The 17,356-nt window shown below is 36.8% G+C and overlaps 3 protein-coding genes across 4 annotated transcripts in view; 1 reads left to right on the forward strand and 2 right to left on the reverse strand.

Moving 5' to 3' along the window:
• Positions 1-298: 298 nt before the first annotated feature.
• Positions 299-5,335, forward strand: litaf (lipopolysaccharide-induced TNF factor). Of its 2 annotated transcripts, none has more exons than XM_009299704.5 (4): positions 299-340; positions 592-820; positions 3,503-3,656; positions 3,731-4,372. In XM_009299704.5, exons 2-4 carry the CDS (start codon positions 595-597, stop codon positions 3,837-3,839), a joined length of 489 nt encoding a protein of 162 aa, XP_009297979.1. In that variant the 5' UTR covers positions 299-340; positions 592-594; the 3' UTR covers positions 3,840-4,372.
• rmi2 (RecQ mediated genome instability 2) lies at positions 2,852-9,364 on the reverse strand. Its single transcript, XM_686582.9, has 2 exons — positions 9,001-9,364; positions 2,852-4,653 (listed from the first exon to the last, which is right to left on the reverse strand). Exons 1-2 carry the CDS (start codon positions 9,296-9,298, stop codon positions 4,502-4,504), a joined length of 450 nt encoding a protein of 149 aa, XP_691674.2. The 5' UTR covers positions 9,299-9,364; the 3' UTR covers positions 2,852-4,501.
• A 685-nt stretch (positions 9,365-10,049) lies between these two features.
• Positions 10,050-17,356, reverse strand: part of mslna (mesothelin a) — a 54,082-nt gene continuing 46,775 nt past the window's right edge. The window contains exons 63-66 of the mRNA XM_073944938.1: positions 15,405-15,550; positions 15,216-15,310; positions 14,803-15,109; positions 10,050-10,731 (exon numbers count right to left, since the gene is read on the reverse strand). Coding sequence (XP_073801039.1) covers positions 10,661-10,731; positions 14,803-15,109; positions 15,216-15,310; positions 15,405-15,550 — 619 coding nt within the window. The 3' untranslated portion in view covers positions 10,050-10,660. The remainder of the gene's footprint in view (positions 10,732-14,802; positions 15,110-15,215; positions 15,311-15,404; positions 15,551-17,356) is intronic.

A 17,356-nucleotide genomic window follows, 5' to 3' on the forward strand; every position in this document is an offset into this window, starting at 1 on the left:
TTATGCACAACTGTGCGCAGTTAAACTGAGTACAGGGACTGCCTGTTACAGTAACTCATGTGACCAAACACGGAACTTACATCTAAAAGTCTCCGTTTTGATATAACAAACAACAGACTTGACATTACATGCTAAGTCTGTCGAGCTCGACATATCGACGTTAATAACACGGCTTGTATCACGGACAGCTCTGTCCTCGTTTGATAATCTTTATTTAGTGTTCAGCCCACCCATCTGAGGTCTGTGCGGAAACGGAGCAAGTGCGTAACAAAAACTAAGAAACAGGAAGCGCATTTTTGGATCTTTCGCGAGTCTGCTGACGAGAAAACACACACAAACAGTAAGTCGTGTTCGTTTACCATAGGTTTAAACACTTTTGAACGAGTGATCTTCATAGTTTTGAAGTGTAACGTAAAGCTTAAGGATTTACATGTATCGGGTTTCAAAGTGCTTTATTTAGCTTCAGTGTCATTATAAGAGCGATTTCCTCACTAAAGGAGAACATTTCTTGTCCATCATGTTTCTTTTCTGATGTCAGATTGAATAGCAGTGTTTCTCAAATGTATAAACGCTGTTTTTTTATGACACAAGACGATGGCGATGCCGATGCCGACAGCACCTCCGATGGAGAACACGACCCTTGTGGGACACCCGCCTCCTCCATCATACGATGAGATCTCAGGCGCAAACCCTTATTATCCAGCAGGCCCTTATCCTCCAGCGGACATGAAGGCATCTGGTCCTCCTCCATATCCGACACAAGAATACAATCAGATGTACCCACCGACCGCACAAGGACAACCTGTCACCAGTCCCGTCGGTAAACGGCCACCATTACTCTTTTTCTACAGTAACTTTTTGTCACAGAGAGTATACATACTAAAATTAACAGTAGCCAATTATAAATTACAGACATTCAATATGTACATGCACGTTTTTTGAAGACAGATCTTACCTGGTTGACTAGTGCCCCCTCAGCTGGCAGTGCTGTTGATCACATCGCCAACTTTCACAAGATAAAAACAGAAGTTGGTTGTTCCAGTTAAAACGAAACAAGAACTTTTCCCACAATCAGTTGTGGTAATGTGGGTTTGTGCGATTTATATATTTTATTTTATATTATATAGTCAAAGTTATACTTTTATATATTCATTTCTTACTTTTATTCTAATAATACAAAAAAAATTAAGTATTTTTATTATTTCATATAAGAGACTACATTTTTATTTGAAAGACTACTTAATATAAGTGTAATGTATTTGTTAAAAAATTTTTATTATTCATAATTGATTTAAATATACATATTCATTTACATTTATTTAATCAAAACACAGTAAAACTTGAATTGTGACTTTAAACATTTGAAATAACCTTTTATTGAATGTAAAAATAGCAGCATTTATGTATATATATATATATATATATATATATATATATATATATATATATATATATATATATATATATATATATTAGAGATGTACTGATATGAATGTTTTGGCTGATAACTCGCATATTAGCTGATAAATATTAAAAAATGTTATATTTTTAACAGTGAACAAGTTATTTTATCGTAAAAACTTAAAATAGCATACTCAAAGCAAAAAAGCAATAATTTAAAAATTGCAAGACCTATTCATAATTTCACATAAATCAGCATGGCAAAAATAAATTATTTCCTTTTCTTCGCATAGCAAATTAACATGCCACTTGACTGTTGCATGAAAAATAATAGGTTAAATGACAAAACTGGATTTAATTAACAAACAAGTTAAATATATTTCAATAAAATGAAGGAACCAAGAACTGAAACCAGTTCAAGTGTTCTCAAATAAAAAGTGATACAGTAATGTACAATTGTTAGTCATTTGACACTTTTATTTCCACACTCCCGCAAGATTCTCTCGTGCTTACAAGTCAGCAGTTCTGTACAACTGCGTAATTTATCGGCTTAAGGATATCGGCCTAATTTCAATATTGGACTGACAACGATAACATAAAAAATAGCATTTTCAGCCGATATGGCCACCAATACATCATGCACCCCTAATATATACAGTTGAGGTCAGAATTATTAGCCTCCTTTGAATTTTTGTTTTTAATATTTCCCAAATTATGTTTAACACAGCAAGGAAATGTTTATTTTTTTTCTTGAGAAAGTATTATTTGTTTTATTTCGGCTAGAATAAAACCAGTTTTTAATAAAAAAAATAAATAAATAAATAAAATTTAAGGTCAAAATTATAAATTAAAAAAAAAATATATATATATTTTTTGATAGTCTACAGAACAAACCATCATTATACAATAACTTACCTGATTACCATAACCTGCATAGTTAACCTAATTAACCCAGTTAAGCCTTTAAATGTAACTTTAAGCTGTGTAGAAGTGTCTTGAAAAATACCTAGTAAAATAGTATTTACTGTCATCATGGCAAAGATAAAATAAAAAAGTTATTAGAAATGAGTTATTAAAACTATTATGTTTAGAAATGTGTTAAAACATCTCTCCATTTAACAGAAATTGGGAAAAATAAGGGGCTAATGTTTTGTGTTGAGGAGCAGATGACCGAAAGATTTTTGAAGGATCATGACAACTAAAGCTGGAGTATTTATGTTGAAATTTCTTCTTTAAATCATAGAAATGAACTATAAAATACATTCAGTAAGGACATTTATTTAACATATCACAATTGTAGTTTTTGTACTGTATTCTTGATTAGGTAAATGCAGACTTTAAGAGCATTAAATGAGAAAAAGCTCATTTTAAAACATAAAATAATTGTACTGTTTTCAAACTTGACAGTAGTGAATGTCCTTATGATTATATAAACACACAAACACACATACGTATATGTAGTATTTATTAATACAATCGGAAAATATGTCATTAGTCACAACCAATAACAAACAAACAGAGGAACCTGGCCAGCTACTCCATTATCTCACTATACAGCAATGGTCTCAAACTCAATTCCTGAAGGGCCACAGCTCTGCACAGTTTATCTCCAACCACCTCCAACTTACACCTGCTTAATAGTCTCTAGTAGTCTTGAACACCTTGATTAGTTGGATCAGCTGTGTTTTGGAGCTAAACTGTGCAGAGCTGCGGCACTCCAGGAATAGATTTTGACACCTATGCTTTACAGCAGGGGGTGCCCAAACTCCAGACTTGGAGGGCCAGTCCTGCATTGTTTATCTCCAGCTTTCTTCAACAGACCTGTCTGGAAGTATCTAATGAGTTTGATTAGCTGTTTCAGGTGTGTTTAATTGGGGTTGGAACTAAAATATGCAGGACACTGGCCCTCCAGGAATGAGTTTGGGCACCCCCTGCTGTAGTTTTATAAATGTTTTATAAATGTTTACTTTTTGTTGGGGGGAAAAAAAACCATCAGCTGAGAATCAAAACAACCTGCATCCTTTTCCATCAAGGCCCTTACATTTAAAGTTAAGAAAGCTTTTAATAACAAGCACATTTCTTGTTGTCTGCTCTTCAGTAGCCGTCCAGACAGTCTATGTTCAGCCTGGCCTGGTGTTTGGTAACGTCCCGGTTCAGGCTCACTGCCCAGTGTGTTCACAGTCCGTCATCACTCGTCTGGAGTACTCCTCAGGACCCCTAGTCTGGCTCTCCTGTGCAGGACTGGCCGTTTTTGGGTAAGTTAAAACATGACTATCTCAATATACTGCAGAAAGACTCTCAGCTGATGCTCCTCCTCCTGCTGTCCCAGCTGCATCTACGGCTGCTGCCTAATTCCCTTCTGCATAGAGGACCTGAAGGACGTCACGCACCACTGTCCAAACTGCAGCAGTGTTTTAGGGGTGCACAAGAGATTCTGAAGTCCCTCCAGAGCTGGGAAACACAGCTACTGTGCATTTAAGATGGAAGGAAGTTACAGCGAATTCATTCTTTGAGTAAGAGATGATTCACCAATCTGTGCCACTCACAAACTGACATGTGATCATACATACACATTCACACATGCACATTTACAGCTATGGAGGAAAAATAAATACGAATAAGAGCACTTGAAAACATTTGCTATTCCATGACCCATTCTGTCATTATCAGATCTTTATTAATAAAAACAAATATTCAAATTTGTAATATCATAAATCTAGAGAAACTGAGAATTTTCAAGCAGTCTCTTAATTTATTTATTTTCCTTAGCTGTCTTTATTAAAATGATCATAACTGTCTTACCTCTGTAAACTCTGATTTCACTGAAAATTAAATGTAATCTTTTTTTATTGTATAATTTAATAGCAGAACTGTAAGGAAATCTCTTTTGTTTGTGATTAAAGCTTAATTACGGTGTAATTCCACTTAAACTTTCATAGAAAATAATTCTAGAAATAAAATGTATATCTCACTTAAATGTCTGTGTGTCCATCAGGAGATGTCATTTGCAAATAAAAGTCAGAGCAACATAGTGTTGAACAAACTAATAAATGCAGCGCTGCAAAAATAATCATCGTAATGAGTAAAAAAAAAAACACTATTAGGGCAAAACCCGCTGGAGATCTTCCACTTCATAGATCCAGTTTCTCCTGTGAATGGCTGCGTTTGCAGAAAGGTCTGCCATTTTCACAGCTCGCAGGACTGGTTCTGGACTGTGAGACTGGATGACACCCATAACCATGACGTATTTACCTGTGGACAAAGGACATTAAGCTGTGAACATAAAACACACTGCGTGGAGTGTTGTGCTTGCATAACATTGCGTGCAATAAAGGGCCTGTTCCAATTCACACACTTCCCGTTTTGGCCATGTACACAAAAGTGAATGTGCAACTAGACACATCTAGGTCTCTAAGCCACGTTTACACCGTCAGGTCTTGATGCCCAATTCCGATTTGTTACCTACAGTATATCTGATTTTTTTTTTGCCAGTATGTTTACACGCTCTTTTAATTGTGTCTGATTCATGGGTTTACACTTGCCATACAATTCACAATGACATGTATGTGTAAAGGTGGATTCTTGTTTAAGAAATTGTCTTGATTTTAGCTCTGCGAAATATGTGAAGTTCGCCCAACTTTAAAATGATTTTGAGGTGGAGGAGGAGGGAAAGTGCCGTCATTGCAGCTTGCGCCTATATACGGTGTCCTCCACCATTCAGAGAAATTTGTGGGTACAAGATCTCAGCTCTCTTGGGAGCAAATTGTGGTGGGGTTTGATGAAGAGCAATGGGTCCGAAATTTTAGGATGAGCACACACACACACACGCTCCTCTTTCTACACTATTAAACTGAGGAGAAGTACCACATTGTCACAAGTTTAATGACTTACAAAATAAAATGCCCCAATAAATCCGCTCTGCCTGTTTACATGAGTCGCATTGTCACAAATCTGATTTATTTCCACATATGAAGGAGGTCTGAAACTGATCTCTGAATATCCAAATGCATGTTTTTTTTTCGTGTTTACATGGTCCTAGAAGAGATCCGATCTGTCACATTTGAGCAAAAAATCTGAATTGAGTCACATTTAACTGGCAGTGTAAACAGGGGCTAAAACCACACAGTGCTGTCAAAGAGATGCTTCGTCCAAAAAGTCGTTCATACTTACTATCAGGACAACCCAAGATGTAGGTGAGTTTATTCAAAGACTAGATATACAAAGACAGTTCACTCGGATTAGATTACATCCCCCCTTCCAGTCAGATGTTTAGCTGAAATTATGGTCCTTGATGATTTTTAAAAGACGAGTCAATGGCTAATGACACAAGAAACACTTTGCTGAACTATCGCTTTAACACATGCTAAATGCTCATGCTCTAAAATTGCTTCAGAGCGGTATTTTAGGCTACGGATATCACATCATTCACCATGGTCAGGAACCTCCCTACTCCAAAATTAAGCAACATAGAAGAAAACGAAGTGTGACAATTTAAGTAGAAATAACTCATAATTTGTGTAAAGTGTTGTACTTTTTACAGGTACACAGATGCAGATGTATTTTCTTTATAAGACTCAATTTGAAGTCCAGCAAGTGCCACAACTTCAAGAGAAATTTATATTTAACCCTGATGTAATGTGATATTTAATACACTTAGTAACTCTTTATATGTCATCTGTATTTAGGGCTGGGCGATTATTTGAAAAGTAATCGAGACTTTCAGAACCTTTAATCGATAACATTTCTTTTAGATCAATTTTTTTCAATTACTTTCCCTACCGTGTGTGGAGTCACGTGATACTGCTGCATCGAGTCACTTTGGTATCATCTGGCGCAGCCTTTGTGTGGTCGCATACCACTCGATGTGGCTACCAGCAAATGTACAGTTGAAGTCAGAATTATTAGCCCCCCTGTTTATTTTTTTCCCCCATTGTCTGTTTAATGGAGAGAAGATTTGATTTTTCAACACATTTCTAAACATAATAGTTTTAATAACTGATTTCTAATAACTGATTTATTTTATCTTTGTCATGATGACAGTAAATAATATTTTACTAGATATTTTTCAAGACACTTCTATACAGCTTAAATTGACATTTAAAGGCTTAACTAGGTTAATTAGGTTAACTAGGCAGGTTAGGGTAATTAGGCAAGTTATTGTATAATGATGGTTTGTTCTGTAGACTATCAAAAAAATATAGCTTAAAGGGGCTAATAATTTTGACCTTAAAATGGTGTTTAAAAAATTAAAAACTGCTTTTATTCTAGCCGAAATAAAACAAATAAAACCTTCTCCAGAAGAACAAATATGATCAGATATACTGTTTACAATAGCAATGGCTTTCCTTGCTCTTTTAAACATTTGTGAAATATAAAATAAAAAAGGTGTGTGTATCAACCTAGGTCACACATGACGTCACACGGGTTCCCGGTTGCAAAAAAAGACACGCTGCAATAGGAAACAACATGTTGTGTTGTACAGTAGGATGCCAAATTCAAAAATAGAAAAGTGAAGTTTTACCGTGCACCACACTGCTTTAATGCCAACTGCAGACGTCTTTGGCTAAAAGGGAGCTGAATGAATTGACGACCTAATTAAAAATGCTTGACTCTGCAGTTGTCATGTTATATTCACGCTATGCTGAATCATACACATTACTCGTTTTTGATTGCAGCAATGATTTCAGAAATAATAGTTACATAAGGTTAATTAAACTGTGGACACTGAATGCTAAGAATGAAACGTGAAAGTGTAAGTTATTAAGTTAAAGTTGGTTTTATAACTTGTGACACACTCTCTATATTGTTTACCTTGGCACTTTGAATATTCGGTGAGCAATAACCTGCGTATGTGACTTTTAGTCGCTACAAAGTGTTGAATCTGGTCATCATGGAGCATTATTTCTTGCACATGACCACACAGAACAACATTGTTGGCATCCAAACACTTAAAGGCCTTTAACTTCTCTCTTGTAAAATCACTTGGAGCTTCAATTAGATAGTATATTTGGGGCTGGATGCTTAGCTGTTTCGTCTTATCCAATATCCATTGGGAGGGCGCTATCGTAAATGGACCAGTCAGATGAACGCTGCTCACTTTAAGGTTAATTTTGCCGAATCACTGTGCTTATCACTGGGTGACGAGCTGTTATAATACGCTGAAAGCATTATGTAAATAATATATATAATATGTAATCAATATAACTAAGACAACAACAAACTCTGTACCACCTCGGATGTCATCCCCTCGCTGTAAATACTAGTCTCCCGTTTTTTTTTCTGCCACCTCCCTGCGCGCGCATCCTGAATGTTTACAAAAATGATAATTCGTCTCTAGTGTTTTCTTAGATGAATTATTTAACGTAGCACTGGCATTGCTGTGAATTTCATGCTGTTAATATGGTCTTAGTGTTTTCTAATGTACTTGAGCACAAAATGCACATTTAGATCATGTAATAAATAATGCGGGCATCACTGTGGCACAGTGGGTAGCACTATTGCTTCACAGCAAGAAGGTTGCTAGTTCGAGCCTCAGCTGGGTCAGTTGGAATTTCTGTGTGGAGTTTGCATGTTCTCCCGATGGGCCTCCTCCGGGTGCTCCGGTTTCCCCCACAAGTCCAAAGACGTGCCCTATAGGTGAATTGAATAAACTAAATTGTGTATGTGTGTGATTGAGTGTGTATGGATGTTTCCCAGTGATGGGTTGTAGCTGGAAGGGCTGTGTAAAACATGTGCTGTATAAGTTGGCGGTTCCACTGTGGCGATCCCAGATTAATAAAGAGAGTAAGCTGAAAAGAAAATAAATAAATAAATAAATAATGCATTGTTAAAATGTGGAAATTAACGGGTAGCGTAATCAGATTATAATCATATAATCTGTAATCAGTAATAGACTATCCAGCACCTTTTAATCTGATAAGATAACGTTACTACCATAATTATGTATATTCTTTTAACATTTTCTACATGAAGGAGCGAGCTTTTCTGTTCAGTTTATTAAAACAATTGCCTTTAACCCAACAATGAGCCAGTAGTGTCTTAAAAACATTTGACAATGACTGAGGTCAAGTTTGTTTTATATTCACACATTCATTTTCTTTTCGGCTTAGTCCCTTTATTAATCGGGGTAGCCACAGCGGAATGTTTAGCCAACTTATCCAGCACATGTTTTACGCAACGGATGCCCTTCCAGCCACAACCCTTGGGAAACACCCATACACTCTTATTCACACACATAACTAAGGAGATTATTCAATTCACTTGTGTCTTTGAATGTGTGGGAAACCCACGCTAACACGGGGAGAACATGCAAACTGACTTAACGTTAGTCGAAGGTCGAACCAGCGACCTTCTTGCTTTGAGGCGTTTGTGAAGAAAACGAAGTAATAGTTTCACAAAAGAACTCTATGCAAATTCTACATAGTAAAATCATTAGCAGCACCGACACATTGTGTTCACAGTCAAATAAATAGTGCTAATGTTTGCGAGTCATACTTAAATTCTGTGTGACTCAAGGCCGAATATTCAAAGTAACTTTACCACTGCAAACAATAGAGGAATCATGTCACACGATTTCACTGAACTGGACAGTGTACTAACCGGGACTCAGGCAGGGTTTTCCTTTCGGCACGCTGTTGATGCCGTTAACAGTAAAGTTTCCGGTCTCATCCAGCATGAGGAGGGTGTTGTTGTCAGCCTGGAGCTCCAGTACAGTCCCCTGCATCCACACCACTGACACCTGCAGCGAACGCCGGCCAGAAGCTCCCAGACGCCGGATCACAACCTCCGCTTTCCCACCGGAGCTCTGGCTCTCCGAGGCTTCCCGCAGCTGACTGGACAGCACCTTCACCGGCGGACTGCGAGCCCGGTCTGCGCTCAGAAAACTCGCCCCCATCATCTTCTGAACCCCGGGTGAAAAATAAAAACCGCGCTGTTTTTTTTAGATGAGAGGAAAAAAATAAACAGGACGTGACGACTTCTTTCAAAATAAGAGCTCGAGCTTGTAACGCCGCTGGGCCACACGGTGGGGATAGCGGGACAATTAAATTAAGAAAATGTTAGGTTTACTATTTGTGAATTTGCATTTGTGAATGTAAAATGTACTTCATCAAATAATTAAATTGATTTAAAAAACATTATTTTCTTTTGTGGAGATAAATTCCCCAAAATAATAATTTTATTTATATAGAAATAATTATATTAAACCGAAGTTTTGACTCTCTGTGGTCATTAAAAGTCCCATGGTACTTCTAGGGGTGTAACCCCGGTGTCCTGGCCAAGTTCCCTCCATTGCTCTTATTGATTGTAGCTTCCCAGTCATCCCTATCCACCGAATCAGCTCTATCGCTCTCTCTCCGCTCCCTAGCTGGTGTGTGGTGAGCGCACTGGTGCTGTTGCATCATCCAAGTGGATGCTGCACACTGGTGGTGGTGTGGAGAGACTCCCCCTCATGATCGTAAAGCGCTTGGGGTGTATGACCATACACAATAAATGCGCTATAAATACACATTAATTACTTTACATTACCTCTACCGTACACAAATATTTCACCAAATTATAACCTTTTCAGATATAAATAATCATGTTATAATAAAGTTAGTTGGTTCTTTAGAATCTTCAGTTGAGACTTGTAAAACACACAGCCTTAATTTGTTCATCAGTGCCTTTTATTCGTTTCTTTTTGTTAACATGACATTGTTTTTTGATCATAAAACAGGTACAAGTCACACTTCCAATTGTCATATTTTTAAATACAGCAGAAACAATAGCATTTATGACTATTCTCAATGTTAGAAACACTTAAATATAGAAGCTTTAAAAGCAGGGAATGAAATAAATATTTAAATCTAGATGCTACATACAGTGCCCTTTGCTTTGGATATTACTGCACCTCTTCTGTTTCCATACCTCAATCACAATGCCATATAGGACTGATGTTAATATACTTAAAATCACTTGATTCAATAAGATAAATCTAAAATAAATGTGATTATAATCATATACAGCGGAAGTCAGAAGTATTAGCCTTCCTATTAAATTTTAATTCTCCCAATTTCTGTTTAACTGAGAAATTATTTCAACACATTTCTAAACATAATAGTTTTAACAACTCATTTCTATTAACTGGTTTATTTTATCTTTGCTAATAAAGTCAGCTAATTATTTTGCCCTTAATTGTATACTATATATCATCATTAACAGGAAACTTCCAGATTAATCCTCGTGGTTAAATTACAGTGTGGCAGATTTGAGGTCAGGGCTAAATAATCTCCACTTTGAAGATGGTAAGAACGAGTACAAATATGCTGAATGGCATGCTGTATCCAACTCCTAGAAGAAGAAGAAGAAGAAAAGATTAACAAAGAGTTTATTCATGATTCTTAATAGACTTCGGCTTTTTCAAACTAGCAGCTTGCAACAGTGCAAAAATTACTACTACTCTGGTTCGAGCCTCGGCTGGGTCAGTTAGAGTTTGTATGTTCTCTTTGCGTTTGTGTGGGTTTCCTCCGGGTGCTCCGGTTTCCCCCACAGTGCAAAGTTGTGGTATAGTTCAATTGGGTTAGCTAAATTGTTTGTAGTGTATGTGTGTGAATGAGTGTGTAAGGCTGTTTCCCAGTGATGGGTTGCAGCTGGAAGGGCAAAACACATGCTGGATAAGTTGGCGGTTTATTCCGCTGTGGTGACCTCCAATTAATTAGAGACTAAGCTGAAAAGAAAATGAATGAATGAGCTCCTAGTTCATATATAGTTCCTAAATATAGTTCATGTAGTTTTAGGCAGTTCTTATCACACCCATATAAGACTGATTTTATGCATTTGAAGGAGTTTTTTAATATGGGAGGAAAATATTTCAATGAATCCCATTATGTGACCTACTAAGCTATGCAGTAAGCAGATTACTAGTGTTTGCCGCATTATTTAACACTCCAAAAAAGGCACGTTTTAATCCACTGAGCCCTGGGGGGCATGGCTTAAAAAAAATCACCCAAACTCCTAAATCCAATCACATATCCAATACCAATCACAAGCACACAATAATAAAGCCATTTCCCATTTGGAGAATTGACTAACTAAATGATAAACAAACAGCTTGAACATATATCAGTGTGATAAGAACTGCCTAAATTTACATGAACTATATTTAGGATCTACATTAGCTCATCTCCCCTAATCCATTCATGTGGACATGGTTTATGAGCTGTTCTGCATTCGGCCACCAGGGGGCCTTACTTTTCATTATATGTGAGGTTTACAGAGAGCAGTGTATTAATAACCAAGCCAAATTATTTACATTTATTATAGAATTTTTTTGCACTGCTCTTGGTAGATTTTGTAAGGTTATATGGAAGTCAACAGCTTTACTCTATGAAGCACTTTGAGAGATTTTCAGTGTTCTGATTATTACAGAATGCTAAATAAGATCGTATCATTTGAAATAATCCGGTATCGATATGTATCTAGATATCGATATTTTTCACAACAGTAATCTACACGGCAATGTAAAAACGGCATTTATTAAAAAAAAAACATATTTTTGAAAATGCTGTCCGAACGGTGAGCATCCAAAACAACTGCTGTACAATGTCGTCCACCATTTTAGCTGAACTGGTCACATGACTAAAAAGATATCATCATTTCTGAAAGCCTCCATTTTCACAGTCTACATTAAAGGGGTGTTGTCACTTGTCACAGTACTGGACTTTCTAATTTCAATACGATACCTTGAAAAATGTTTACAATTCTCAATTTCTAAATTAAGGTAAACAAAACTAGCAGGCTATAGGAGAATTAAGGCTGTCGCGATAGGACGTTTTTCTTTACACTTCATTTCTTTACACTTCATTATATCATTTTTAATATTTCTGAATCGTTATGTATTGAAACATCAATATTTTTGTCAACAGTAATCTACACTGTGATGTAAAAATGCCATTCATTAAAAAAACAAAACATAAATTTTCAACAATGCTGCATTTCCAAAAAGTGTCCAAAACAACTAGGGCTGAGCAATGAGGTATATGCCGAGCTAGTGTGTTTCCCATACTAATAAACTTCCCATGACCTGTTATTGTGAGTTTTTTTTTTCCATTTTATACGGTTCCTTTTATACAGCATCGATGTTGTAATGTAATTCAAATCCAATCAGTTAAAAAGACTTTGGCATTAATTTAGTTGTTCAAGCGTAAAACGAGAAAAAAAGGCCTTTTACTCGCACTCGCCCATCAGAACCAGCAGGCTAGCGCAGAAGCTCCATTGAATATACTGGGGTAAAATAAATGCTCATATTATAAAGACATGGAGGGAAAATGTAACTTAATGCAGTGCTTCTTGTACATTCTGAGAGTCACTTTCAGGGCCGGAGCAAGCTGAATTGCCGCTTTAGGCAGAGGACGATCACGCCGCCCTCAACCCTAATGTGAAAACGAAAGTGATCGGTTATGAAAATGAAGTGAGGTGTCGCGGACCTCTATTTTGCCCCTCTATGCGCAGATATGACTGTGCGTCCTCGGGTGCTGAGGGAGGTGTCGCTGACGCTGCCCTCTCTATACTGCCGCCCTATGCACGCATATCACCGAGGACGCGCAGGTGTCGCGGACCTCTATTCTGTCGCCCTATGCGCGGATATAACTGAGGACGCGCGGGTGTCGCGGAACTCTATTCTGCCTCCCTATGCACGGATATAACTGAGGACACGCGGGTGCTGATGGAGGTGTCGCTGTCGCCGCCCTCTCTATTCTGTCGCCTATGCGCAAATATAACTGAGGACGCGGGTGGTGAGGGAGGTGTCGCGGACATAACTGAGGACTTGGGTGGTAAGGGAGGTGTCGCGGACGCCACCCTCTCTATACTGCCGCCCTAGGCAGCCGCCTAGGTCGCCTCTATGGACGTGCCGGCACTGGTCACTTTATATCGGCAATCACTCAGCCAGTGAAGATCGCTGAATTTGAAAGAAAACAGACCTTAAACGTGCCGATTTTGCATTGGCATACAATTCACCGGAAACAATTAACCCAGGTTACTGGCAAATTAAAAGTCCTTTTAGCATGCTTCAGCATATACCCTATATATCATTTGAGCATTGATATCTCAATGTGTGTATCCACAATAGTCACATCGCTGGATAAGATTATTTATTAAAGATTAAAAGATAAAGATATTATTATTTATACAATGATGAGCATGTTGTTTTACATTTGTAGTTCAATTTGTGTACCTGAATACTGTTAGAATTCACCGGAAAACCATTAAGCACGGTTTATTTTTGCTCTGTCATATTTATTTATGCTTGTAATTTACTATAATTTATGCAGATCTACTTTATAGAAAAGACTGTATAGAGGCTTTATCATCCCTGTTGATCTAAATTACTGAAATCCTTCCAATGGGAGCTATTCAAAGCATCTGGTGAAATTATATTCGTGTCGTAATATATCTTATCGACTATCGCAGAAAAAAAAAAAAAAAAAAAAAAAAAAAAATCGCAATGTCAGATTTTTCCAATATCATGCAGCCCTAAATACAACTGCTGTACAATGTCTTCAACCAATTTAGCTGAATTGGTCACATGACTAAAAATGAGTCATAATTTCTAAAAGCCTTCCTTTTCACAGTCTACACTAGAGTGTTGTTGTCACGATACTGGAGTTTCTAACTTCAATACGATATCTTGAAATATGACGATATTTGATACCATTTTCAATATCACAAGAAACTTTTTTTTTTTTTTTTTTTTTTTTTTTTTACAAAATTAGGATTTTACAATTCTACATTTCTAAATGAAGGTAAACAAAACTAGTATATGAAATGTAAGGTTTTTGTGGTACATGCAGCATTGACAAGTTAACCATAGAGGACGTTTTCCAATGTACATTACATTACAGAATGTAAAATCAATTTGTATAATTTAAAATATTTCTGTATCGATATGCATGTAATCTGCACTGTTATGAAAAACAGCCTTCAATAAAAAACACACATTTTCAACAATGCTGACCAAACAAAGAGCATCGAAAAAAAAAACTAAAAAAAAAAAAAAAAACTGCTGTACGATGTCCTCTACCAATTTGGCTGAATTTAGCAGCGGATGTCCCTCCAGCTGTAACCCAACACTGGAAAACATCCATAGACAGTCATTCACACACATACACTACGGCCTTTAAATAATTTAGCTTATTTAATTCATCTATAGTTCATGTCTTTGGGGGAAACCGGAGCACCCAGAGGAAACCCGCGCGAACATGGGGAGAACGTGAACTCCACACAGAAATGCCAAATGACCTAGCCGTGGCTCAAACCAGCGACCTTCTTGCTGTGAGGTGATTGGCCACTGTGACGCCCAACAAATTCATTTAACAATAAAAATGTATGATTGTGTACGTGGCGGTGTGCACAGCAGCTCACCTGTAGCGGCTGAAGTAGTGTTGGCAGTGGCAGAAGCAATAGTAATGTTAGTGCTAGTGACAATCGTAGCAGCGCTAGAGGAAGTTGAAGCAGCTGCAGCGTTCAAAGTGGTGCTACTTGCTGTAGTCGGTGCAGCAGTGGTCGTGTCAGCCGTCGCTTTTCCTCCGGTCAGACTGATGTTAAGATTATTCAGCTCTGACTGTAACTGCAGCGAGATCCAGTTCCGCACTGCCGTTTGGTTTTCATATGTTTTCAGATCCTGCAAATTGCTACCAAGAAGACCCACTACATCTGACACAGTGAGGCTCTGTAAGACATAACAAGTGGATATTAAATGACATTAAAAATTAACATTTTCAAAATGAAAACAGTGTAAGAAGTAGCAAAACAAAATGTGTAATGGTTTTTCTTACATTGATGACGTTCGGATCCAGATTTGTGAAAGTGGACAGGCTCATGCTGATGTTATATGATGACAGAGTTCTTATGTAATTTAGATCTGCACCTCCTGCAAAACACAAGTACAACTGTTTTTCTGAAGTCAGGGGATAACAGACATCTATCAGAAGTTTATATGAACTTGTGCAGCTGAACTGCCTTACCAAGAAAGGGTTCAATGAGCTGGAAAGATGACAGGGCGGCACGTGTGTCAATAGCTTTTGTCATGGGGAATGCCTTGCTAGCTATGGTGAAGAGCGCCTGCTTATTGGCAGAGGAGCATTTTGACACATTCAAAGCATCGCTGCCCCTGGTATTAAAGAGAGAAATGCAGCAAATAAATAAAACGTGGAAATAAATCAATATATGAGTGAGTAAATGTATGCATGCATGTATGTATGTATGTATGCATGTGTGTATTTGTGTGTTTGTGCTTGTTATTTATTAGTTAAGCATGCATTCATGATCCAAAGTGAAGGTGAAGACATTTGTTACAAAACATTTCTATTAAAAACTTTAAATAATAAATCAGTTATTAATTATTTTAAATAACTTATAAAAAAAAACAACATAAGAAGCCTTCAGATGTAAAAAGCTGCTTATCTTCATGGAAACAATTGACAATTGTGATATTTAATTATCATATTAAATTCATTTCTTTTCTTTTAGGCTTAGTCCCTTTATTCATAATGGGTCACCACAGCGAAATGAACCGCCAACTTCTCCAGCATATGTTTTACGCAGCGCATGCCCTTCCAGCTGCAACCCATTAATGGTAAACACCCATACACTCTTGCATTCGCACACCAACACACGGACAATTTAGTTTATTCAATTCACCTATGGCAAAAGTCTTTGGACTGTGGGAGAAACTGGAGCAACCAGAGGAAACCTTCGCGAACACGGGAAGAAAATGCAAACTCCACACAGAAATGCCAACTGACCCAGTTGGGGCTCGAAATAGCAGCCTTCTTGCTATGAGGCGATTGTCACTGGAAGCCAAAAGCTAATTGTCCAGTTATATTTAAAAAATAATTATTATTTCCATAGACCTCACAGTGTGTATTTTACAAGCCTTCAATGTATTGCGTTTTTCTAGTAGTTGTGAGTATCTGAATGCTTTCTGAATTTTAGGTTTCAGCTAAAATAAACTTTATTTGTTTGAAAACACTGATTAATTGTGATTTATGACAAACAGCGCACTCCTCTTTCTAGCACTCAGTGCAAGCTGTCAGTTTTGAATTTGAGCAATTGATGACATGCGCTCTGATGTTCTAATCACACCGGTGTGATTGTATGCTTCAGGGACCAGCCAAGGTGAATCAAACTAGGGTGATTGCACACAGGAAAGGGTTAAACAACAAAATCTCAAAGCAAAATCCACAGGTAATCCACATGGAAATGGGGAAAACATGCAAACTCCACACAGAATGCCAACTGACCCAGCCTAAAATTGTAAAAATTTTACACAATATGTTACCACGGACCACAAAACAAGTCATAAGAATAATTTGTCTTAAACTGCTAAAATGATTTATACATCATTTGAAATCTGAATAAATAAGATATCCATTAATGTATTCTTTGTTAGGATAAGATAGTATTTTAAAGATCTAAATATTTAGAAAATTAGCTTGCTATTTAATAAAATGTAATTTAATTTGGGCTAATTAAAGTTGGTATTTAATTTATAATAAAATAAATAGATTGTTTTTGTTAAATTTACTCTAGTAATTAAAAAAAGATCAATTTAAAGTAGTAATTTACAAATAAAGTCTTCACATAACATGATCTTTACTTAATTTTTAAATTATTTTTGTCATAAATGAAAAAGTCTGTAATTTTGATTCACAATGAATTTGTGACTTTTGCCAAACATGCACTGGTGGAACACAACATTAGTTTTGTGGCTTCCAGGATCACACGCTGAAAAAAATTATGTCTGCAAAACTCTTGCAAACAATTTATTTGGGTTGAATTTAAACAAACAAATTAAATTTAGTAATGTTTAACTTCATTTGTTTGTTTAAATTCAGCCCAAATAAATAGTTTACAACCGCTTAAAAAAATTAAGTAAATCCAAGGAATCATCTTGAATCATTTTTTTCAGTGCATA

Source organism: Danio rerio, chromosome 3, assembly GCF_049306965.1.
Source record: "Danio rerio strain Tuebingen ecotype United States chromosome 3, GRCz12tu, whole genome shotgun sequence".
Lineage (NCBI taxonomy): Eukaryota > Metazoa > Chordata > Actinopteri > Cypriniformes > Danionidae > Danio > Danio rerio.

What these genes read in the sequence shown, in the direction of transcription:
- litaf (XM_009299704.5), top strand. Translation starts at nt 595, where the DNA reads ATGGCGATGCCGATGCCGACAGCACCTCCGATGGAGAACACGACCCTT. An exon ending in ACCTGTCACCAGTCCCGTCG is followed by an intron (nt 821 to 3,502) that starts GTAAACGGCCAC and finishes GCTCTTCAGTAG; the next exon opens with CCGTCCAGACAGTCTATGTT. An exon ending in GCAGGACTGGCCGTTTTTGG is followed by an intron (nt 3,657 to 3,730) that starts GTAAGTTAAAAC and finishes CTGCTGTCCCAG; the next exon opens with CTGCATCTACGGCTGCTGCC.
- rmi2 (XM_686582.9), bottom strand. Translation starts at nt 9,298, where the DNA reads ATGATGGGGGCGAGTTTTCTGAGCGCAGACCGGGCTCGCAGTCCGCCG. An exon ending in AAAACCCTGCCTGAGTCCCG is followed by an intron (nt 4,654 to 9,000) that starts GTTAGTACACTG and finishes CTTTGTCCACAG; the next exon opens with GTAAATACGTCATGGTTATG.